The sequence below is a fragment of the Scardinius erythrophthalmus genome, assembly GCF_964197995.2.
Source record: "Scardinius erythrophthalmus genome assembly, chromosome: 10".
NCBI lineage: Eukaryota > Metazoa > Chordata > Actinopteri > Cypriniformes > Leuciscidae > Scardinius > Scardinius erythrophthalmus.
The window spans coordinates 1,594,338-1,620,677 of NC_138230.1; the positions used below are offsets into that span (position 1 = coordinate 1,594,338).

The following is a 26,340-nucleotide window of genomic DNA, read 5'->3' on the forward strand; positions in this document are numbered from 1 at the left end:
GATGTTCTTCTTGTTTTCCAGCACAAATATCTAAACGTTCTTAAATCAAGATAAATTTACTGGAGAAGCAAAAGGACTGAAGATATTACGTCTTAATGTCTTGCAGTGAAGCAAAAGTTAATTTGGACTTTGATTCTACAATGAAAGATTAATTCACAGAGATCAAAGTTGTAACTAAAGAATCATCATCTTTTACTAAAGAAGTAGAATCATTCATTATTATAGTGAAATCATTTACAGCTGGAACCTGAAAGTCTTCCACCTGAAGAAAAGCAGTAAGTAGAAACATTTAAAAACGTCTCACACAACAATAGATAAACTGTTCCTCTGTATCGATTGCTGAATCACTGATTAACAAATACAATTTTAAATGTTTTTATACGCATGTTTGATTATTGCACAGTGAATAATGTGGCTTACACTTTAAAACACATTTCTTAGGTTCACTAAACATTTCATTAGAAGCAGTGAAACCACCAACAGGGAATACTATAGTGCTGATGAGTCCCATCGTCTAGCTAGCCAACCCTAGCACAGTACATGTACCAAGCTCTTCTTTTAATAAATAGAAAGAAATAGATAGAAGTAGTAGTAGTAATGGGTCAAGTGTTGACTAAAAAGATGCTTTAGTCGTTTCTAAAGACTCAAGTTGAGTTCGGCAGGTCATTCAACAGAAAAGTGACTTTGTGCCTTTTTTTTTTTTTTTTTTTTTTTTTTTTTTTTTGCAGTATAAACTTCACATTTGGAACAACTTGGTTAGACATATGGCTTAGATTTTATAGCAATTTTCTAGAGCAAATTATTTTGTAGAATTTATATTTTGTGTAAAAAACGTGTACGTTTGCTTCACAGTAAACTTAAACTTCTATAATTCGTCTTGCCTATTGCACTCTTGGTCGTGTGATGTTGCTCAACTAAACCATAAGTCATAAATCATAAATATAAAAACTGCACTCATTAGTTTTGATTTCTTCACGAGAGTCTCTCACACACAGATAGGCTACGCAAGTCTTATCGAGCACGACCTTGTTAATAACACATTATCCATTATCAATAGCCATTTACACTGAATGTAATAAAATCAGTATCATTCTCGCATTTCAATGCTTCCTTAGTTATGTTTTGTTAGTGCCGTTTAATCAGGCTAAGTATAATTCTCTTCACTTCCCTAAAGCAGACGAGCTTCACTGTCGAGCCCTGTCTCCGTGTTACCGATCCAGTATAACTCTTTTAAAGGCAACATACATGTAATTATTACACACAGCCATTAATATTCCTCTTAAAATGAGATCACATTTGCAAAAGAAGAAAAAGACTCACTGCTTTAAAGCATAATAATAACATCAGCACATGATGAAGCAGCGTCTGAAGCAGTGAACGTGAACATCAGTTTAAATACTTACAGAGAGAGATGTTTCGGTAGAATCAGCTGAGAGTCTTCTGGTGAAGACCTCTGTAATGGACACCAGGAGTCAGAAAAAGATTAATGAGGAACAAATCAAACGCACTGTAGTCCAAACTAACTCAATCAGATCAGAATAACTTACCCCTCATTTTTTTTTAGCAGCTCCCGGGGCAGGAGCCGCCGAGGCATTACTTTCCCTTCAGATTAGTCACAGCCAATTGAACTGAATGCAAGATTACCACTAATTCACAAATTTTAACAAAAGATATATTGTAAGCAAAAATAGATTTGATCCATTTGCTGTGACTAATCTTTAGGTTTCTAAAATGTACAATGTACATACAAAATGTAAAAGGAAAAGCTCATAAATGACTGCTCATTTATAGTCTGATAAGCCCAACCCTTTGAGGTCATGATGATGCGAATAATAATGTTGTTCATCTCGATTAACCTGTGCCGTCACGTACGCTGCTAAGAGCGAGAAAGATCACATTACATAAATGTCTGATTTCATAACCCTGAACAGCATCTGCTTTATTCAAACTTATTCAGCCTGAAACACTTTCTTCTGGACGCTGAAGGATCCAAATTTAAGAATATGTTTAAGATCTGCTGATCTTACTTCCTTACATAACATCACATGAAAAACTAAGGTGAATTACACTGTATTGGGCATTCAAGGTGAACATGATGGCATCAATTTACTGATCAGAAGTCAGCTTTAAGTCAGCTGTCTAAACATTGTAATTGTCAGGGGTTTTGTTAGTCTTTGATCTTCCAACTAAGAATTGGACTGGGTGTGAATGTTACCTAGTCTAAGGTCTCGTGACCATTTGTTGTGTATACCATTTGGGGGGGGTACCATTGTCTCAGTTGGGGGCAATTGCCTCTATTGTCTTTAGATGATTAGATTTAGTGGTTACCTCTAAGGCTGTGTGTATGTTTAGCACCTTTAAGGACAGCCCACTGACAGACCTATAAAGAAACCATGTGAAGTATGTTAGCCAGACTGATTTGGGAAGAACTGCAGCCGCGTCAACGCGAAGTCCTCAATAAAGAATAACTTTGTTTGAACGTGATCCCCAACGTCTCCTGGTTTCTTGCTTCGACGAAGAAAAAGTTTTCACCAACGCAAACCCTCAACTTTCCTCAGCTAACAAAACTTCTCTTGGTTATGTGAACGTTAAGGAAACATTTCATCGTATCATTCTTCAATCATTATGGAACATTAATCTTGAATGTTCTCTGAACGTTCTGATACAAGAAGTAACATTTAAAAAACATCAGACGAACGTCCAACTAAAACGTGTTAGAAAAGAAACTGTATAAATAATGTTTTTGTGCTAGTGTTTTGAGAACATTATTAAAGACCAGATGTTACTGTAAGACTGTTCATAACTTTGAGGGAACGTTCCCTGTTCTCTGGATCCAAACTAAAACGGTTCATAAAATCCAATGATGCTATTAATATGTCATCTTACATGCTAATAAATGAGCAGTTTCTCTGTTTCTGTATTTGTGTTCTTGTGTTTCTCAAGAGGCCACAGATACAGTGTGTACTGAGTGTTTCTGTTTCCTCTAAAGTGAACCTTACACAACACTCCTACACCAACTCTGTAAAATGTATGATGATCTTACTAATACAATTTAGTGATTAGAACTTATTTTGAATAAGTTTGTTGACCTTACGGAGTTTAACTAAGTAACGACAACTTTTTAGCACAGAAAGTTATTAAACCTAATAGATTCAATTTAAAAAAAATGAGTATTGTGAAATTGTCGAATGGTCACGCGCAGTTCTACATGTTCAACCGTTTTGGACCTTTTAAGTTTTGTTTACCTGGACTTTTAATGGAGGGACAGAAATCTCCTAGATTTCATTAAAAAAAATCTTAATTTTGTGTTTCAAAGTCTAACCAAAGTCTCATGGGTTTGGAAGATCATGAGGGAGAGTAAATGATGAAAGAATTTACATTAATGTGTGAACTAACCCTTAAAGCTTGTTGGTGCACTAAAGGCAACCTTCTTTTTAAATAAAGTGTTGAAATGTCACCAGTCAACCTAAAGTTAACACTTTTTTTTCACTGTTTTACTTATTTCTGTTAAATATGTTTTTCTAAGAGTCAAAATTAAGCAAACATTGATTTTTACAGCGTCAGCTATTCAGTTTCTTGTCAAAAGACTGTCAGTATTCTTTTATTCATCAGTCATGATTTGTTGTAATGCATATTGTTACATTAATGAAACGTGTCGAATGTGCCAGAAAGGCATTGTTTGCTGAAATTGTAATTAGCATTATAATGCCTGAAGAACATTGATCAGTAATAAGTAATGTTTTGCCTAAGATTGTCCTAGTAATGTGAACTCTAATAATAAGTTAACACAACTAATGATTTTGAGTTAACAGTACTTGATCAACAATACAACATGAACACAATAAGTACATTGTACATATTTTTCAATGTAAGTACATCATACTTAATGTAATGCCACTTAATGTAAAGTGGGACCAGTTTTCTTTACTAATTAATTACTAAAAATGAATACACTACTTTACTTAGAAATGTTAAAGTAATCAGTTTCCTCTCTTTTTCTAAGTAAAGTCAACTTATTACATTATACAGTGATGATGTCAGTCAAAGAAAATAGTTCAACATGGTCTAATCTGTTGGAAAGTGATCAGAAAATTATTTATACCATAATGCAACACACTCCGAGTTGAGGATCATAATTGAGCAAAAGGCACAAATATGATCATGTTCTAGTTCAAATCTGAGGATTATGGATCAGGCTCATGTTTATCCACTTGAACACATTCTTAATAACACAAACTGATGTATGTTTGTCCAGTTCAAGTCCTTAAAAACTTTAGCAGCAAATCAGATCATCAATAAAAAGTGTCAACTAGTAAATATGAAGAAATAATACTGGATCTCTCTTTAAAATTATTCCTTTCTCTGTATTTAATTAAAAAGTGTAAAAACATGTTGTGAAGCTTCTAACATGTAATCTCACACAACAACAGATAAACTGTTCCTCCCTATCGTTTGCTGAATCACTGATTAACAAATAAACATTTCTTGCATAAATCTAAACAGGTTTATTGTGTTTCTCCAGACGCCGCAGGCCAGGGCGTCAAAAACTGAAGCATGGTGAAGTGCCTTCCGCGTCACAGAGAAGACGTCAAAGGTACTCCTAGGCGTCACTATATTGACGAACAAGGAATTGATTTCAACGGTTTGCCTTATGCATCAGATTAAGGCTATTTTTTGACGCCCTAGGAGTGTGCAATACGCCCCTTGAAGCCGTGATTTACAGTGAGTGTAGAGCAGCTAAAGGGCGTTGTTAGACTCGATGTGGAGTTAAACCCCCTCAGCTGTTCTACATGTTCTAAACGTGCCAAGCGAGTTCCAAACAGGTTGCCCAGCAATATTCCTCAAAAGTATGTATAATCTTCTGCAGGGAACCGGGGTTACATCCGTAACCTGAGGCGTTTTCTATACAGTGAAACTCTTACGTGACACACACATTTTCATAAACATCTTTGAATGATGATGATTGAAAGAATTTATTTACCTCTGGGACAGGACATCTCTCTGATATACTCTATAGTCAAACTCTAATTCTTCTGAATATATTTGACTGATAATGATGACTGATAATGATGATGAAAATAATCTGTGGTCTAGATGGTCATCACCTGCTGATATAAGACACTGGTTTAGGGATTAAACTTGTTCAATCCTTTTAATATTTTAACCCTGACTAATGATATAATAGTCAGACAAATCTTTTTTTGAATGGAACACTTTATTTAGACTAAAATGTTTTATGTTTTGTATTATATTTGAATGCTTCAGGCTTTTATGGCTCATATAGTCTGATATAGAGAGAATATGGAGGAAAAAAAGTTCAATTTAAATCAGAGACTCAAACTGAGCAAAAATATGCAGATGATGATGTTTATATGAGTTTCTGATGCTTGTAATGGAAATCATTGAGATCTTTATAACAGAACAGCAGATACTGACATAAAATGCATATAAATGTCAATACTGTCTTAGTAAAATGATATTTAAATGCTTAGTTTCATGGTCAAAGCTCTGTAGTTTTAAAACATATAATGCAATGATGATTGAGATGAAATAATAACCCTGTCAGCCTTTCGATGTTGGCTGTGGATTCAGGGAACAACGATTAGCTATTTAGCTATTGGGCTATTCCGCCCACCCGCGGTGACGTATACATTCCTAACCCCACAGGTGCACGATAATCAACTAAAGTACATAAATACAATTATAAATATGCACATACTAAATAATAAAAATAATAAACAAATACATAACTTGTAATAAATAAACTCCAATACAACAGTTATTATAGACAAACGGCTACAGCAAAACCTGCTTTTTATAATAAATGATGATGATGATAATCAAGTAAAGCTGCTTCAGTCCAGCTGAAATATCACTAACAATATCAAAGTTATTCTCACATTTACTTGATAAAATCAGTGATTTGACAGCAGATTTGACTTTGACTTGATAAAAGAGTGTAAATGATCAGTCAGACACAGACGGACTGGAGGAGATTGACAGGTTTATCAGTGAAGTGTTGATCACATATGGAGTATAATACAGCAGCTTTATAGGGTTAAGAGTCATTCTGCAGTGAGTTTGAGGAGCTCGAGGTACAGGACTGTGATACATAGGGCTGGTTATTCTAGCCATTATAGTCAGATTAAATATTATTACATCATACAATCTCAGAAAGATATTGTAGTTTTAGGTAACAACAGCTTAGTAACACATGCACTAATATGTTTACTTCAGGTTATATCTGTGAGGTGCTAATATGTAGCAAAGGTGTTTGGAGGATCTGTTCCAGTGTGACTGACTCTGAGCAGAGAGACGTCTGTAGAGATGATTTACTGAGGAACACATGACTGAACTCACAGATCTGAACCGACTCAACACTGAAGAAGAATCAGACACCGTCATCTATTATCCACACAGAAGAGTTTGTGTTTTCATCGTATCCGACCAAACCTGATTCTCAGCACATTCTGTACATCATCAGTCAAATATGTTTAGGAGAATCAGGGTGTCACTTTATAGGAAACAGAAACACATCTGACGTGACAAACACACACATTAACACTCCTGTGATGGGCTTTTACTGCCAGAGATGATCAGAGAAAGTTATGCCGCTTTACAGGAAAAAAACTCATCTGAGAACCAAATTTCCAATAAAAGTTTGAAAATATAAAATCAAAATAAAAACATATGAGCAGAGCCGGTTCTAGACATTAGGAGGCCCTAGGCAAAATTCATGTTGGAGGCCCCCCACCCCCAATAAAAAAACACTTGAAACAAATATGATTCCTAACCTTTTTATTTATACAACATTTAATTTTAAAAGCAGTATATTTTTACTTACACAGTACATAAGTTTGGACACATTACTATTTTTAATGTTTTTGAAAGAAGTCTCTTATGCTCATCAAGCCTGGATTTATTTGATCAAAAAAACAGAAAAATAATAAAGTGAAATATTATTAAAATTTAAAATAATGGTTTTCTATTTTACTATACTTTATATTTCTGTGATGCAAAGCTGAATTTAGTGCCACGTGATCATTCTGATTTATTATCAAATGTTAGAAATGGTGCTTAATATTTATTTTATAACCTGTGATACTTTTTTTCAGGATTTTTGATTATTAAAGAGTTGTTTTAAAAAAGTCTTCACTATCACTTTTTATATATTTAACACATATATATTTTTTTCTGTATTTTTGATCAAATAAATGCAGGCTTGTAGAGCATAATAATAAACTTCTTTCAAAAACATTAAAAATAGTAATGGGTCCAGACTTTTACCGGTACTGTACATATTAATCAAACTTTATCTACGGTAATCTCTTTTTTGTTTAATGAAGATGTTATTGTTGTTGTTGTTATTTTGCTGTTTTATTCAATTTATTCACAGTTCCAGAATCCCACTTCAGTAGATGAGCATAAGTGCTTTTATATTGCATTGCTACCTTAAATATGCTATACACAAATCAAGTGGAAGAGAAAGACACGATCGCTACTGAGCAGAAAAAAAATATATAAAGTGAAATTATTGGCGTAATGTCAGGAATCTAATCATCAGCAGAATTTAGAAGATAGACCCATATATATGAGATCCTTTAGACTATTTGAAACATTTCAAAATGTTGTAGTGTGTTGGCTTTTTAACTTAGAATACAGACGTCTTGTCTTTTAATTTTGTAGCTTTTTTACTAGTCAGCTCCCGACGCGATGTTATTCATTGTACGCGCAAATTCAAAGCGTCGCGTCTGGGCACGTTAATGACGCTCGCGCTCTTTTAAACTCGTAATAAAGCGGTGAATGATTTTTCCAGAAATGACGCTGATCTACAGTACAAGTTTATATTTAGAATACATTGCAATCACTCCAAAATAGATGACGACAACTCTCACACCTGCATTATGAGCTGTGCTTCTTTGTGTGCTTATTAGGCTTTAGCCTCGCAGCATCTGATGGATGCGTTCGTTACACATACTTTCAGAAGCCGGCACACATTAATTGGTTTAACTGCAGTAATGTAACAGTCTATGGTTAAGATAAACATCGTCACTATTTATAGTGAATTAATAAATATTGAAATAAATTGTAGATAGGACATTTGTACTTTTTTTTTTTTTTTTTTTGTCCCTCTGTCTGGGCCCCATCCCGCCAATCGGGCCCTAGGCACGTGCCTAGTTTGCCTTTGCGTTAATCCGGCTCTGCATATGAGGCCTATATACTCTCACAGCAAACACATCAGTGGTTTTATATCACTGTAAAACGACACTTAGTTACTATGTTTGATGTAAGATTATCGGTTAATTATATCCTGTGATGGTTATAATGGCAATGCTTTGGTCGTCATGGAAACAACACCTCATGACAGGTGAGAGCAGTGGTCAGTAATAATGAGTATAGGAGTCACTGGTTTATTTCCCAGACTCCTCAGCGCTGAGTGTGAGATCATCACTGCCCTCTGCTGGCGGATCTGAAGTACAGGCAGAGCTCGAGTCATGAGGAATCCAGTGTTCCTGGATCTGGGAACACTTCACAGCTCCACGTCAGCATCATCACACAAATCAACACGCTTACATTTACATATCTATATTTGCAGAAAGCAGAATGATTGTCTTTATATCTGTTTAACAGAGACACAGATGAAATTATGGGATGATTCTCGAGACTCATGTGTGTTTTGGTTCAGGTTAGTGTGATTAATCACTAACAGTGAGCATTAAAATTGAATGAGTGTAGTGTGAGTTAGTGTTTGTAGAAAATGTTTGTATTTAACTAACTGTGGTTTGCGGCTGTCACGTGTTTCAGGCGGGAAGACGAAGACAGACAGATCCAGTTCAGAAAACTCAAAGTTTAATCTCCATACCTCAGACAGGCAATGGCAAACACAACTACACATAACGGTGATCGGACAAGAAGGAACGGGTACAACTTATAAGGCAAGCACAAACGGGATAGTGAAGGGTAGCTGATCTAGATGAACTCATAATGATGTGACCATAGTAACGGATAACACACGGAAAACAGGAACTGAAGAAATGCAAACTAAAAGTGTCACGGTTCATAGATCCAATGTCTCTCTCTAGTCTCGTGCCTTGTTGTTTACATGTGTGTGAGTGTGTGAGTGGGTGTGTCCGGATCGTTACTGTTGATCAGTAGCCAGCTGCAATCACTCATCATCACCAGCTGCCACTCATCTCATCTCCTATAAATGCTCACCGCTTTCTCATCTCCTTTGTCAGATCGTTGCATGAAGTCTCTGTGTTGTCTGATCATGTTCCTGTGCCTCGTGTCCCGTCTGGAGTTCCTGTGTTCCTGTTTCACGTCTTGTTGGATTACGTTTCATGTCTGGATCACGTCTTCACTCATCAGAGCACGCTGCACTTCATCCATCACTCCGTGTCTGACCATCAAAGTCCCTGCGCCACAGCCTGCATCACCCGGATTTCGTCGTCATCATCATTATCATCATTATTGACTATCAATAAAGAGTTTTTGCACTTGCAAATTGTATCCTCGTTTCTGACGTAACAAAAAGTCCATGAACTAAACAGAATATAATGGTGACAGCAGCAGAAAATGGACTGTTTGGTGTAAAAGTGTAGTTCTGTGTCTGTCTGGGTGTGTTTCCCCTGTTCTGGATCACCTGAGTTCCCCGTGCTTATTAGTTTCCACAGCTCCTGATTTACACACCTGTTCTCTTTCATGTTGATTACTCTCCCCGTGTGTTTAAGCCCTCCGCTCTTTCAGTTCATTGTTCCCTGTCAGTTCAGTTTATGTGGTTGTGTTGCTTCTTGTGTATTCTGTTATTACTGAAGACTATTCTTGTTTGAGTTCTTCGTCATGTGCTTTATTACAGTTTTTCACAATTGCTAAAACACTAATCTCCAATTCGCCACACAAATCTGTCTCTGGGTCCGGTCTTCGGTTACACGTGTGGATATACTGTACTTTTTTTACGTAATTGCAAACTTTATTCACTGTAACGCAGACTCCCTAATACCGTATAATATGCATGATGTACTTGGTTTGAATTCTCTTTAGTCATATTTTCAGAAATGCAAACTATTTGGATAAAAGCACTGACGCAAAACCATGAGCACTTAGTTCAGCACAGGCTTTATTGAGCCGAGCTCTGCTGAGCTGTAAATATTATCTGACTAATCATGCAGGACAATAACAATAAACCCATGAAACACTGATTGGCTGATGGAGGGAGACCAATAGCAAGTGTCTGAAAATAAAGCTGAGGGACAAAATTATGCTTAAGACATGAACACTTATTCTCCCAAAAGAGCCATCATACAGTAAATAAAAGGAATACTGCAAAATGACAAAAAATAGAGCCAAATTTAAACATTTATTTAATTGTTTACAACAACAGATTACACACATTCTCATTTTCCATTATATAGCCAATGTCAAAAAAAAATCTTCCCAGTTTTTTTTCAATTTGTTTTATTTCCAAAAGAGAAAGATGCAAAGAATTTTTTAGAAGGTTGCCTACGAGTTGCTCTGTCAAGAACCTGCTGGATGCGTCTTCCACTTTTTTATCCCACCAAGGATTGAAAACTTCTTTCAGATAACTGCAGATTTCTTCAATAATATTTGCACAATCATCAATTAAAAGATCAGATATTTCTTTGGTACATTTCTTACATTTTTCTAAACTATATTTATGAAAACCATCAAAAGTTTTGAATAAATCTGACGTTTTGAACAAATTTTGTTCAATTTCAATAAATTGTTTCTTAATTTCAGAATTGGGTATTTGTGAACAAAATTGCTCAAGACTGCGTTTGGGTTTGGATTTAGTACCTTTCATTAAAAACCTCTGATCTTCTGAAATAATTTGTCTGTAAAGTCGGATTAATAATTCATTTAATCCCTCATCTTCTGTATCATCGTTTGTTTTTTGCGAAGAAGTTCTAATTATTCCAGAAGTAGAAATACAATCTTTAATAGAATAAGAAGGCACGTTTTTCTCACACGAGCCACTTAGGCCCCAGGGTTTAAGATATCCAATAACTGTTTTTATGCCATGCTTCTCATGTAATATATATGCTATGAAAAAAGCCTGGATCATGCAGGGCACATGGTTGTGTCTTGCTAAACATGGGCTATTTGTAGAGTAGATATAAACTTCTGAATAATCACAGTTACTTTCATAATAGATTTCTAGAAGTAGTTTGAATATTTTATCTTCAGTATGCTCTCCATCTGAGAGGTAATGAACTTCAGTTCTACTCTTGTCCAATGATCCATCTTTTTTTCTAAATAATACAAAAGCAAATTGTTTCTTTAATTTCTTTGCTTCTTTTGCTTTTTCATCAAAATCATTGAAACATTCATTAAAAATATGACTATTGTTTGCTTCTAGATAAAAATATTTGTATTTCTTCATAATATTCGGAATTTGACATAAATATTTCAAGGATTTTTTTCTGTTACAGAAGTCTCTATAAATGATGTCTGAACCAATAATTTTCATGATAAAATCTCCATCCTCCATCTTCTCATACGACTGAGTTCTGGAAATAGATCTATTTAAAAAAAGAAGAACAAAATGATGAACAATATAACAAATAGCAGAATGTTAATGTAGATGTTACATTTAATCATGCTCTTAAAATTTTCCCTTCCACTTTGATATTATATATTACTTAATTATGATAAAGACTAGAGTCTCATGGGTCTAAGACTTTATCATCTGACCTGTTTATGGAATTAGGTAGACGAACGAATGTGAAGAAATTTGCCCGTAAAAAAACACTGTTTTACATACTTTTATACACTAACAAAATATGTCTATATGTTAACTTACCCATTAGTTATAATTAGTTGGTATGTTGGAAAATCAGGTGGATCTTTGGAGTATATTCTGGAAAAAGTAAAGGAATAAAACATACATTTTTTGTTCATCTCCATGGAAAGATTTACATTTTAATACACACTGTTAATCGTTGACTCTTTCTTTCAATTTGAATATTTGTAATCATATTATCTTCAGGATAATGCAAGAGCATTATATTTAAAATTCAACTGAATATAAATCATATTAAATAAATAAGAAAAAAAATAAAAGATGATTCAGAAGAAATCAGTTTTAAGGATTTGTAATGTCCTATCAGACATAGTAAGTCAATACTTTTGATTTTATTTATTACTATTATTTCTAAACATCCATGGATACTCACCATCCCTATATTAGTCACATTGATAAATACAATAATCATACATTATTTTTAAAACTATACAGCTGTAAAATGTATACAGATAATGGCATTTATCTGCAGTCCGTATATTTCTCCAAATAATTATGCTAAAGTCACTCATCCACAGTATCTGTGTTGCTGATCCAGTAAAATAACTAACATCCTGACACAGGCTCTGCATTCATTTTCCCCTCAAAAGTGAGTCGCATTCACAAAAAAGCTTAAGACTCACTGCTTTAAAACATAATAGTAGCATCAAGCACATGATGAAGCAGCATGTAAAGCAGTGAACGTCAGTTTAATGTACTTACAGAGGAATCTGGTCAGAGCTCGGTATGACACGAGAGTCTTCTGGTGAAGAACTCTATAACGCAAACCAGGAGTCAGAAAAAAAGGGAAATTAGCAGAAATCATAAGCACTGTAATCCAAACTAACTCAATCAGAGCCACAGCATATTTTTATTTTTATTTTAGCAGTGCCAGGGGCTGGAGCAACCAAGATAAAATCAAGAAGGATCAAATTCACATACACATACTCGAGTTTGATTTCACAACCCTGATCAGCATCTGTCAGTGCTTCACCCAGTTCACTTTCTTCTGAATGCAAACCCATGACTTTTCACCAGCTAACAATATATGTTCTTAGAACGTTTTTATAACGTTCCCATCAAGTTATGAAAATGTTATTTCTGAATGTTTTCTAAATGTTTTAAAAACCGTTTTTCTCTGGGTTATGTGATTGATAGAGGAAAATATTAAGGGAATGTTTTCTCTATTTTAGAATTTTTGGAAGTATTACGGGAACTTCACTTTTGAATGTTCTCTGAACTCACGTGTCATGATGTCAAGAAAAAATAGTTCAACAAGGTTTAATTTGGTAAAAAAGTGATCCGCAAATGATTTGCACGAAATATTTATACCATAATATATAGTTAAGGAGTTAAGGAATCGCAATGGAGCAAAAGACACAAATATTATCATGTTCTAGTTCAAATCATGCTGGAGACCAAAGATGAGTTCTGACACACAAACTACACATTGAAGAGTTTGTGTTTTCCACTTAACCCTCTGGGGTCTGAGGTGCTTTCTGGGCCCTGGAGGTGATTATAACATTGTGTTTAACGCAGCATCAGAGCCTATGAAGCGGTCATGTGACAAGGAGAGGTGAACGAATCAGCTCTTATTTCTGTACATGTGCAGCTGTCATGTGACAAAGAGTAAATGACTCGGACCAGAAGCCCACCTCAGATGGAAGCACTGTCCGTTTTCTCCGCCGACGACCCGATCGATGGCTGATGGCCCCAGGAAACACCATGATGGCCCTGGTAAAACCACATGAATGATTGTAAATATATATGAAGCAATGAAGAACACAATCATTCTATCTTCTGTGGGGCTAAAGCCTCATTGTAAGGAAAATGTGCTTTTTCCCACTCCCATGTTGTGTGATTTACAGAATTAATATTTTTACTTTTTCTACAGTTAATGAAAAATTTGCCTAGAGAAAAACAAAAATCATACAGAAAACATTGTTCTCAAAACACATTTGCAGATTTTATTCATTCTCATCAACTACATCAATCTATTCTACAACATTAAATATTAGATCAACTTACCTCAGAATTAACTGTGTGTTGTCGCTGATGATTTCATCAGACTCCACAAGCCCTATTTTAAACCATCTAGTGGTTTGGAAGAAAACAAATGGTCACAGGTAGCTGTTGTAATAAACACACAACGACTGGAGTAGATAATCAAACAGTCTTTAATAATAGATCCAAAAGTTCTTTAGGAGAAGCAAAATAACCAGGCTACCATAAACGAGAACAGACTAAGAACTGAACAAAACCGGGAGTATATACAGAATACACAGACTGAATGGGGTTAAACAGGCACAGCTGAACAGAATTAACTAAAGAGTTACCAAGAAAACGTCTTGGTTATGTATGAAACCATGGATCCCTGAAAAGGGAATGAGGCGCTGCATTGAAATGCTGTGTGAACGCCTCTGTGTGATTGCGTCGTGACGCACGTATGAAATCAGTCCAATGGCGAGACGGAACATCATATGCGGGAGACGCCATCAACCAGAAAACTATAAAGCACACCTAAACCAAACGGTGTTAGCTTCTGATAGACTGAAGCATGTCGATCACGGGCATGAAGGAGTATGGCAGGGCGAAGCAGCGCCTCGTTACCTTTTCAGGGAACCATGATTACTTGTAAGTCTCCAATTCTTTTGAGATACAAAATATTGAGGAAAAAAATTGTTTTTAGAGTGAGAAACTTCTCAGAAACCTCTTCAATAGGCTTGAAGGGAGCCAAGGAAAGGCTTTCAAAACAAGCTCAGTTGAGAGACCTGATCTAATGAGCAGGGCCCCCTCAGAGGCCAAGCACACAGTTTCCATAACTCTGGATGGGGGTGAAGGATCGATCCCTTCGTCTGAGGAAGAAGGTCCCTCCTGGGTCGAATCTCCAGATTCAAGCGATCACTCATGATTGGCCCCAGTCCGTGAGGGATGCATTCGTCATTAGCGTGACTTGACATCAAGGAGCCCCCAACACAGGTCATTGGGAAAGATACCAATGATTTTTCCATGTGACTAAGGTATAAAAGCATTGCCACGTGACCTTGATCATATGGAAGGGATTTCCCCTCGGGAAAAACCCCTTGGCTTGAGCCACCACTGCAAAGGTCTCATGTACAGCAGGCCAAAAGGAATCACGTTGGACTCAGCTGCCATCGGCTGAGAGAATCTAAGCGATACGAGCAAGAGACAGACGTGCCTGTATTGTAGCCCTTAAAGTGGTCCTCTGAGCTGGAGAAAGCACATTCTTTTGGGCATTCAACCTCAACCCCAATCTCAATGTTGATCCACCAGATGCTCCAGTTGAGCTAGAATCAATCAATTGTCTATGTAATTTAGTATGCGGATGCCGTGGAGTCGCAGAGGAGCCAGAGATGCATCCACACACTCCGTGAAAGTGCGGGATGATAAAGCTAGGCCGAAAGGAAGAACACGATATTGGTACGCTTCACCCTGTGGTGGATTTTTAATAGATAAAATAGTAAATTGTATATTAAACTAACCATGTCTCTAACATCTAACCTTACTTCCTTTTTCAGGCCTAACATGATAACACTTTGAAACACAATGTACTAAAACGTTCTGTCCTGTGTTTTTGAATGTTGTATGTTGTGTTGCCATACCCGTTTGACTTTGGTTGTGTGAGTGTAAAAATAACAAATATGGGAATTGAAACTAGACATATGACTAAATTTGAACCTTGTGATTAACAATGAAGTAATCATTAAAACAAAGTTTGCTTTACCTGGTAAGAGAAGGGTTTGTCTATGAAAACCAATCAAATTGTGGGGAAATTATGTAATGCAGCATGACATGTTTGCCATACCTCCTTATTCTATTAAAACTGTTGTATTCTTTTAGCTGGTGGGATTCTCAATGGAATTTGTCTGAGATCCTCCGGCCTTGATTCTCCTTGGGAGAGATTCCCTGAGAACTGCTCGGGAACTCTTCCGGCCGTGATTAAAGCATTTAAAGGACATTTGCTGATGTCTGTTTGCCGATTATTCCTGTGCAGGAAGTAAGTTAGTTGGGAAGCAATTTAGTTAGGGTAAGAAAACTCGGCCACTTGTCGACTGAAGATGTCAGAACTAGAGTATAAAGGTATTGGGTGTTGATTTTGATTTGGAGATGCCCCAGGTGAGATCAATTGGGTGTCTATTGGAGACCCCCAAATAGTTAGGTTTAGGGAAAAATCTACGGCAGACCCTGAAAGCGAACCTCAGAAACTTCCTGGGTTGTGGAAGGATGGATATATGGAAGTATGCATTCTTTAGATCTATCTCGACAAACCAGTCCTCGGACCTGATTTGTGACTGCTTCAGAATAAGTTTCTTGAATTTGAGCTTCACTACAGAGCATTCTAGTTGGCATAGATCTAGAATCGGACGCAACCCCCCATCCTTTTTTTAAACAATAATGTACCGGCTGTGTAACCCGGGACATGTTCTATGGCCCCCTTGGCCAGCAGGGCCTTCCATGACCAGACCCTGCTTGGGGCCCACCACTGAGGGTAGGACCCAACTGAACCGTGTCGGGCGAGACCTGAACTGAATGGTGTAGCCCTTTTCGACTGTCTCGAAAGGACCCATCGAGATATATTTGGCAGTAGTATCCACTCTGCTAAAAAAACTACTAAGGCTACCAGTCTCTCGTGACTGGCCTCTGGTATAGATTGAGCAGCAAGTGCAGTGCCCTGAAGCAGCGAACCGGCAGGGAACAACAGACCTGACTACTCTAGAGCCCTCCGTGGAGGGAGCGACAGGAACATTGGGACATGTGCTCGCTGGGAACCGCTGCACCCGAAGCACACAAGGTGGTGGGGTTGGCAGAACGGCCCCCTGAGGGCACGAGGGGAGGTGAGCACTGTATTGTGAGGTGGAAAACGTCTCCCCCGGAGGGGTCTGCCCTCTGAAGCTTGGCACCTTTGCTGTCAGGACTTTTAATTTGACGAAGCCCTCTTGGAAGCAATAACGGCCCTCAGATCCGTTTTGCCCTTTGAGGACTTCGTCTGCGAGCAGCAAATAATGGCAAGCTCCGACGTGGAGGTTGTGCACGTAATGGCAGAAAGCGTTCGACTAACTGTTTTTCTGACGAAGCTCCTATTTCTCGGCAAGCCACTCGATGTTTAATTTGGCTACGGCGCGAGTGACAACCTCCACAAGCTCCTCATATACGGGAGTCTAAAGTGGCGAGTCTTCAGTGTCTCCTGTCTCAATACTAACAACATCCAGCTCCTCAGAACTGGATAATTGCAGTACCGGTGCTTCACTCAGGGCAGAAATAACCACAGAAACACTGGACCTGGCAGGTGAGGGCAGAGAAAGGGCAGGGCTCAGCTCTAACCCCACGACTTGAGCCACTACTCTGCCTTGGCAGAAGCGGGACCCGAGGCCCTCCTTAAAGAGTGCCCCACTCAGCCCCCACAAGAGCTGACTGACTGAGCACCCAAACAAACAGCATACAGTAACATATTTATGCCCACCCGTGATATAACGTGGGTAGGGATGAACACACTTCCTGAAATGCTGTTCATTTGCCATTATTATGATTTTTTTGTGTGTGTTTTTTGTGGTGAAACTAATAAGAACAAACAAACGGGAACAGGGAAAACAGAGAGAAAACGAAACTAAAACAGAACATAGATGTTACAGTAATCAAAACATATGTTTTGTTTTTTTTACCTTCTGGCCTTTAAGCGCTTTCTTTCTCTCTTTCTTCTCATCTCATCTCTCTTACTTATTAGCTATAATGGAAAAGAGGAATCAGAGCCAATTGTTAGCATGATTTCAACCTTAATGTTATCCTCAAACAATAGAAAGTTATTTAAACATTTAAATGTATAACAGTACTGTAAGAGCCAACTCAATATCTGAACAGATTGTAAATTCATTATCGTTTTTTTGCTTCTTGGTTGGTTATTGCAAAATGACTGAGGATATGAAGTCATAATGTTTTGCAGTGAAGCAAAAGGTAATTTGGACTTTGATTCTACAATGAGAGCAAGAGTAATTCAGAGAGATCAAAGTTGTAACTTACCACTCTTAGTAAAGAATCATGGTTTCTCTCAACTGATGGAACCGCAAAGTTCATTCCTATAGTTAAATCATCATTCAAGTCTGGCACCAGAACGTCTGGCACCTGAACGTCTGGCATCTGAACGTCTGGCACCTGAATGTCTGGCTGAACGTCTGGCACCTGGATGTCTGGCACCTGAACGTCTGGCATCTGAACGTCTGGTATCTGAACTTCTGACACCTGAACGTCTGGCACCTGAACGTCTGGCACCTGAACGTCTGGCACCTGAACGTCTGGCACCTGAATGTCTGGCACCTGAATGTCTGGCACCTGGATGTCTGGCACCTGGATGTCTGGCACCTGAACGTCTGGCATCTGAACTTCTGACACCTGAACGTCTGGCACCTGAACGTCTGGCACCTGAACGTCTGGCATCTGAACGTCTGGCACCTGAACGTCTGGCATCTGAACGTCTGGCATCTGAACGTCTGGCACCTGAACGTCTGGCATCTGAACGTCTGGCACCTGAACGTCTGGCATCTGAACGTCTGGCACCTGAACGTCTGGCTGAACGTCTGGCACCTGAACGTCTGGCATCTGAACGTCTGGCACCTGAACGTCTGGCATCTGAACGTCTGGCATCTGAACGTCTGGCACCTGAACGTCTGGCTGAACGTCTGGCTGAACGTCTGGCACCTGAACGTCTGGCATCTGAACGTCTGGCTGAACGTCTGGCACCTGAACGTCTGCCACCTGAACGTCTGGCACCTGAACGTCTGGCACCTGAACGTCTGGCACCTGAATGTCTGGCATCTGAATGTCTGGCATCAGAACATCTGGCACCTGAACGTCTGGCATCAGAACATCTGGCACCTGAACGTCTGGCACCTGAATGTCTGCTACCTGAACGTCTGGCACCTGAAAAACATTTTAACATTTAAAAAACATTAAATGAATATTCAACAAAAATGTTTCAGAAAAAAAGTGTTCCATGAACAATGTATAAATAATGTTGGTAACACTTTACAATAAGGTTTTATAAATAAGGTTTAGGGAAAAATCTACGACAGCCCCCGAAAGCGAACCTCAGAAACTTCCTGGGTTGTGGAAGGATGGATATATGGAAGTATGCATCCTTTAGATCTATCTCGACAAACCAGTCCTCGGACCTGATTTGTGACACGATTTGCTTCAGAATAAGTTTAGAATCTAGAATCGGACGCAATCCCCTCATCCTTGTTTTAAACAATAAAGTACCGGCTGTATAACCCGGGACATGTTCTATGGCCCCCTTGGCCAGCAGGGCCTTCCATGACCAGACCCTGCTTGGGGCCCACCACTGAGGGTAGGACCCAACTGAACCGGGTCGGGCGAGACCTGAACTGAATGGTGTAGCCCTTTTCGACTGTCTCGAAAGGACCCATCGAGATATATTTGGCAGTAGTATCCACTCTGCTAAAAAAACTACAAAGGCTACCAGTCTCTCGTGACTGGCCTCTGGTATAGATTGAGCAGCAAGTGCAGTGCCCTGAAGCAGCGAACCGGCTGGGAACAACAGACCTGACTACTCTAGAGCCCTCCGTGGAGGGAGCGACAGGAACATTGGGACATGTGCTCGCTGGGAACCGCTGCACCCGAAGCACACAAGGTGGTGGGGTTGGCAGAACGGCCCCCTGAGGGCACGAGGGGAGGTGAGCACTGTATTGTGAGGTAGAAACCGTCTCCCCCGGAGGGGTCTGCCCTCTGAAGCTTGGCACCTTTGCTGTCAGAAAAAAAGTGTTCCATGAACAATGTATAAATAATGTTGGTAACACTTTACAATAATGTTTTATTAGTTAAAGAGATAGTTCACCCAAAAATGAAAATTAACCCATGATTTACTCACCCTCAAGTCATCCTAGGTGTATATGACATTCTTCTTTCAGACGAATACAATCGCAGTTATATAAAAAAAAATGTCCTGGCTATTCCAAGCTTGATAATGGGAGTGAATGGGTATATTTTTTTGGAAGTCCATCAACGTACATCCATCCATGATAAAAGTGCTCTACACGACTATGAGGGGTTAAGTAAGGCCTTCTGAAGTGAAGCGATGTGTTCGTGTAAGAAAAATATCCATATTTAAAACTTTATCGGCTAAAATAACTAGCTTCCAGCAGACGGCCGTACGCATCGATTTACGGCCAAAGAGTAACACTTGACCCGCCGCATGACGTAATGACGAAGGCGGAAGCGCAGAGGATAGAGCAAAACAAAACTCCAGTCACGAATTAGCAGTCTAAAACTACAATTTTTTAAAGAGAAATGTGGGAGGAGCCGACTTTTGTAGGCCGTCTGCCGAAAGCTAGTTATTTTAGTCGATAAAGTTTTAAATATGAATATTTTTCTTACACGAACGCATCGCTACACTTCAGAAGGTCTTTATTAACCCACCAGAGCCTGTGGAGCACTTTTATCATTGATGGATGCACTTTTATGATGGACAGATGCACTTTTATGATGGATAGATGCACTTTTATCATGGATGGATGCACTTTGATGGACTTCCGGAAAAATATACCCATTCACTGCCATTATCAAGCTTGGAAGATCCAGGACATTTTTTTTATATAAAAAATGTATTCGCCTGAAAGAAGAATGTCATGTGCACCTAGGCTGGCTTCAGGGTGAGTGAACTATCCCTTTAACATTAGGTAACTTCTTTAGTTGAATTAAGAATGAACAATAATTCTACATCATACTAATAGGGGAGAACGGGGTAATGTGAGACATCGGGTAATGTGAGACACCCCCTGTATCTAGGCAATGGAACACAATTTTGGTCATTTGAACATTATGTTTTCAAGCCCCTCTCATTTACCCTTTGGCCATGAAGGAGAGGACCTCATGGTGCTGTAGTAAGCATGTTTTTTTCACAAAAATATTTTTTTTGCATGTAAAAGTAAATTTTCTTGCTGTCAACTTAATCAACTGTTGTGCCAAAGCAAATTGATTCAGGTAGAAAAACTTATATCATACATGTTGATCAACTACCAACATATAAAACCATGTGATGATGCTAGCTGAAGATAAGCCTGAATTGCTAAGAGAGATCGTTTTTTTCTAAAATGTGGCGGTGGGGTAAAGTGAGACAAATGCTTTGGGGTAAAGTGAGACATGAGGACCAAGTTAAGTTTAGTCTTAAACATATTTTAACGTAATATTACATGACATGTTTTATTTTTAATGTCATAAACATTGTAGAAAAGCCATCAAAAAGAGAAGGGGGAAGCAAAATCAGTAGCCTGGGGTGCAGTAGCTGAGGCAAAGAGGTGGAGCACCTTCTCCCTCTAACCTTGTCCTAATGGAGCATTTGTCCTCTTCTCGACAAAACCCCCAAGGTTCGTTTTAGGACCGAGGTCGCTCCGACAAGAGCTCCGCACTTTCCCTGGTAGCCTGCTAGGGAGTAAAGTCAGCATGGGAATCTCGTCCATCTGCAACCTCACAGACACTGTCCGTTTTTGTTTTCGGAGGAGGACCTTCCTTTTTCTCCAGGGGTGTCTCAAGCCCCTGGAGTCGCTTCGCCGTTTACCAAGGCCGACCATTCGACAAGCATACGTTTTACCTATGGATCAACCGAGAAGCCCCGGACGGTTCGGGATCAACCGAGAAGCCCCGGATGGTGAACCGCGATGCGCAGGCTCCCTACACAAGGGTCTCCCTCCACTCGGGCCTGGGCTCGAGACGACACGGCCACTCATAGGGTGCGTGAGGAACCATCTGCGGGAGGCATCTGGATCTAGGCTGGGAAGGGTACTTTCAAAGTGGGAGGAGGCGCAGGGCGAAGTTCGGCTCTTAAGGCGTGCCAGGGGGGCCCCAACTAACCCCCCCCACGCCTTTGCAGACATCCGTTTCAGACAGGCTATCTGAGTCTCCCGAGGTCTCGTATCGATGCGCAAATCAGGGAGGAGCAAGCTCCCACTTGAGCGGGCAGGGACCGTTCCCAGGCACATCCGAAGCTCCAATCGACCGGGCACCCCGACTTAACGGCCCGAAGGAGAGGGTGCGCTCCTCTGGCGGTTTCCCCACCCGATCTGACCACCACGGTTCTCTGGTCCGTGTTCCTTGTCCAAGTGGAGCATTGTCCCTCCTCCACAAAGACCTAAAGGTCTGTTTTAGGACCGACTTTGCTCCAGACAGAGCTCCAGCGGTGGCGGACAAATCCGAATCTGGCCCAGGACAGGCCAGGTCTAAATGCATTGACCTTCCAAATGTGTCACAATATTTTGGACATAGTTCTTTTTTTTTTAGGAGGAATTTCCTCCAGCGTGCCATTCACCCTTATCACGCCAAGGGCGTTGCACCTTCACTTAGATGCGCACCGGTGGGTCATCAAAAAAATTTGCTTAATTGACCAATCCCCATGATTCTGTTACTAGTCCGACATTAGTTCTGGAATGTGTGGTTGCCAAGCTAGCTGTCAAGATTCTTACTTTTACAACATGTGTTGTTGTGGAAGTTTCAGAGTGGAAAAAGTAAGCGGATCAGTTTACCCCCAGCTGGTTCACTTTACCCCGTTGATTTCTCTGGTCTGTCTCAGTTTACCCCTAAGCTGGGGTAAAGTGAGACACAAGACCACTTTTTTAAAAACAATCATATTTTCACTGCCCTTCGTCCTGAATACATTCTAATAATTTCCATTGCTAGGAAACATCCTGAATTAATGGGAAATGTGTAAATTTGACTGATATATCATTTTAGCTCGCTTAGAGGGGAACAAATGTAAAAAATGTCTCACTTTACCCCACTCTCCCCTACACTGTTAAAATCAAAAGTGTCAGAGTCTGTTCTATCTTTGTATTTATTGTGTTCACCTTCTGTTTGCTTGTTTTCAGTTGACCCTGTTTTCACGTTTCTTCGGTTCATCTTATTCACCTGGCCCTTGTTAATTAACTCGTTAGGTTCCTCGTTTAGTTCTAGTATAAGTACTCCCTGTTTTGTTTAGTTCATGTTCCTGTCTCATATGTGTTAGAGCAGTGGTTCTCAAACTTTTTACACCAAGTTCCACCTCAGAAAATATTTGGCTCTAAGTTTGACCCCTCTAAGTTTTTAGGCGACCGTTATTTAAAGTGATCACTTTATTGTTTCCGTGGTGATGCATCATTGCTCGTCACGTGACACCGCAGCCACAATAGCGCTGAATGACTGATTCCTATTTTATTCAAAATATTCACATATTTGTTAGCTATGGCATGAAATATCAGATATTCCGATTGTCAAATATGTGCAAGTGGACGTGTTTTGTTGTTTAAACACCTTTACAACGATCGCGTTAGTTGAGCTATATGCGCCGTCATGTTGTGCTGCTGTTCAGAGAGTCGGATCTGTTGGATTTACAACACATGAATTCATCCACTTCTCCCGAAATGCATGAAAGTAAGTGGCCGGTGAGTGAACTGGGTGAAGAATAGAGTTAACTTTTAAGTTACTTACACAATGTACATCTGATATGAATAAAACGTGTTGTCTAATTATAATGGAAATTATTATTATTGCCGCTGCCATAGACATCAGTGTGTATTTTACAAATTCTAAATGTTTTTTTTTTTTTTTTTTTGTACTTATGTGAATTTAAATGTCTGTTGAACATTCAGCGATTCCTCAGCGTACCACTAGAGGGAGCCAGTGTACAGCACTTTGAGAACCACTGTGTTAGTGTAAGTTATTCAGTTCTTCAAGTTATCTCCTGTATATTTCCTTAGTGAAATTTACAATTAAAGACTATTTTGAGTATCTCCTTCGTCATGCTCTTTGTTATCAGCCACATACTGTGACAGAAGACAGAACCAACAAACAATGGAACGAGCTCCAGAAAATGGCTGAAGATTTTCCCTCCGTCGGGATGGTTGTCCTCGGGAATGATATGTGGAGGAGTTTTTAGAGTTTTCCGACCTGGTGGGTTTGAGCAACACTACTCTCAAAGCCTGTTTTCAGACGGGGCTGGATGATGAGGTAATAGGGTTCATGTCTCCTGGTTGTTGTGATTCACCCTTAGCTGATTCCATTAATTTAATCATTTGGCTAAATGGTTAAAAAACACACTTTTAAACTTTCTACCTTTTAAATTCTACCATTTGAATAAACCTTAATTAAAAAAAACGCAAAAATCTCTTCTTACTGTCTGGGTCCGGTCTTCGGTCACATGTGGATATACTGTGCTTTTTTATTACGTAATTGCAGATTTTATTCACTGTAATGCTGACTCTCTAATACAGTTTAATATGAAACCAGAAAACCGTGAGCACTCAGTTCAGCACAGGCTTTATTGAGCCGAGCTCTGCTGAGCTGTAAATCTTATCTGACTAATCATGCAGGACAATAAAAATAAAACCATGGCAACACTGATTGGCTGATGGAGGTGGCCAATAGCAAGTGAACAAGCTGAGAAAATAAAGCTGAGGGTCACTTATGAACACTTACTCTCTCAAATTCCTGTTATGTTTCTTTATTAGCCACTATTTGTATAAGAAACTGATATCTTACTATCTTCTGTAGGACTTTAGAATTAAACTTGTGTTTAGTTTAGTTTAGGTTTGTTTTCCAGCACAAATATCTAAACATTCTTAATTTACTGGAGAAGCAAAATGACTGAAGATATTAAGTCATCATAATTTTTTGCAGTGAAGTAAAAGGCAATTTGGACTTTGATTCTATTCTACACTGGCTATGTTTACATGCAACCACATAATCCGTTAGTAATCGCATTGACGGCTCAATCGGACTGAAAAGCCTTCATGTAAACGCCTTAATCGATCCGACTGAGCTCAATCCCAATGAAATTTCGATCGGATTAAAAGGAGTGGTTTATTCCTTTTTTAATCCAGTCAAGAGAACATGTAAACACTTGATCGGATTGAAAACCGAAACTGAAAGGACTGCGCATGTGCGATGACGCTGAAATAGCATAATGACACGCTGAACGAGCTGTTCTCCTGTTGAATAAAGTGTGGTATAAACGAGTGTCTTGTCCTCCTATAATCCTCCTCTTCTGTGTGTGTGGAGTGTAGCAGGACGACGGCCCTCCAGCACTGCTTCAGACGCACACACACACACACACACGACTGGCTTTGGGCAGTTTTACTGCGTGATCAATATCAGCAGCGGCACAACGGCTCATACGCTCATTATCTCAAAATTATGACCAGAAATGGATAAATATTAAGTCTGCATGTCAAAATATCTATTCTGATTTGAAGCTTGTGAAATATAAACGCATACATGTTTAGTGTTCATGTAAACACTACATTCAGATTCATCAATGAATTCAGTCCGATTGAAACAGAAGTGGTGCATGTACACTAGCAAGAGTAATTCAGAGAGATGTAACTCACCGCTCTCAGGAAAGAGTCACAGTTTCTCTCAACTGATGGAACCGCAAAGTCCATTTCTATAGTAGAATCGTCATTCATAGTCGGTTGTTTATTCATCTATAATGGAAATGAGGAATTAGAAAAGGATAAATTAGCAGAAAACCGTAAGTATGCAGTTTAAACATCAAGCACTGTAATCCAAACTAACTCAATCAGATCATATAACTTACCATATAATTTTTTTTTAGCAGTTCCCGGGGCAGGAGCCACCAAGACACTACTTTCTCTCAGATGGAGAGACTCTGTATGTCGGCCTACAGTTCAGTCACTCCGCCGATAGACCTGTATGCCAGATTAACTCCTGCCCCGGGACCTTTTTGTAATAAAATTCACTTTTCCTAAAGCAAGTGGTTTGATGTATCATGCAAAGTGAAAAGCTGTTAAATGACTTCTCATTTATAGTCTGATAAGGCCCAACCCTTTGAGGTTATGACGATGCAAATCATGATTCATAACAATGTTCATCTTAATGCTTTCAGGATCTGAACAATGCCAAGAGTGAGAGATCAAATTACTCAAGTGTCTGAAATCAAACTCATTCAACCAGTTCACTTTCTTCTGGACACAAACCCATGACATTTCCTCGGCTGACAAAAATATGTTCTAATCACGTTTTTCTAATGTTCCCATGAAGTTATGAAAATGTTATGTCTGAATGTTTTCTCCAGTTTTTTTAAACATTTAACTAAAACGTGTTAGAAAAGAAACGCTCCATGATCGATGTATAAATAATGTTTTGGTGCTAGTGTTTTGAGAACATTATTAAAGACCAGATGTTACTGTAAGAATGTTAGTTCATATCTTTGAGGGAACGTTCCCTGTTCTCTGGGTCCAAACTAAACCGGTTCATAACATCCAATGATGTTATTAATACGTCATCTTACATGCTAATAAATGAACAGTTTCTCTTTCTGTTTCTGTATTTGTGTTCTTGTGTTTCTCTAGAGTTTCTGTTTCCTCTAAAGTGAAACTTACACACAACACTCCTACACCAACTCTGATGCCAGTCAAAGAAAAGGGTTCAACAACGTCTAATTTGTTGAAAAGTGATCAGCAAATTATTTATATTTATGCCATAATATACAACATTGCCCAAGTTGAGAATTATAATAGATC

At 39.0% G+C, this 26,340-nt stretch overlaps 1 protein-coding gene across 1 annotated transcript; it reads right to left on the reverse strand.

Moving 5' to 3' along the window:
* Nucleotides 1-10,339: 10,339 nt before the first annotated feature.
* Nucleotides 10,340-25,551, reverse strand: LOC308697101 (uncharacterized protein). The gene is made up of 9 exons (XM_081376197.1): nt 25,395-25,551; nt 25,186-25,281; nt 17,837-18,733; nt 17,482-17,543; nt 13,829-13,894; nt 13,456-13,534; nt 12,524-12,576; nt 11,822-11,878; nt 10,340-11,540 (listed from the first exon to the last, which is right to left on the reverse strand). Exons 1-9 carry the CDS (start codon nt 25,395-25,397, stop codon nt 10,370-10,372), a joined length of 2,484 nt encoding a protein of 827 aa, XP_081232323.1. The 5' UTR covers nt 25,398-25,551; the 3' UTR covers nt 10,340-10,369.
* Between the last annotated feature and the right edge of the window lie 789 nt (nt 25,552-26,340).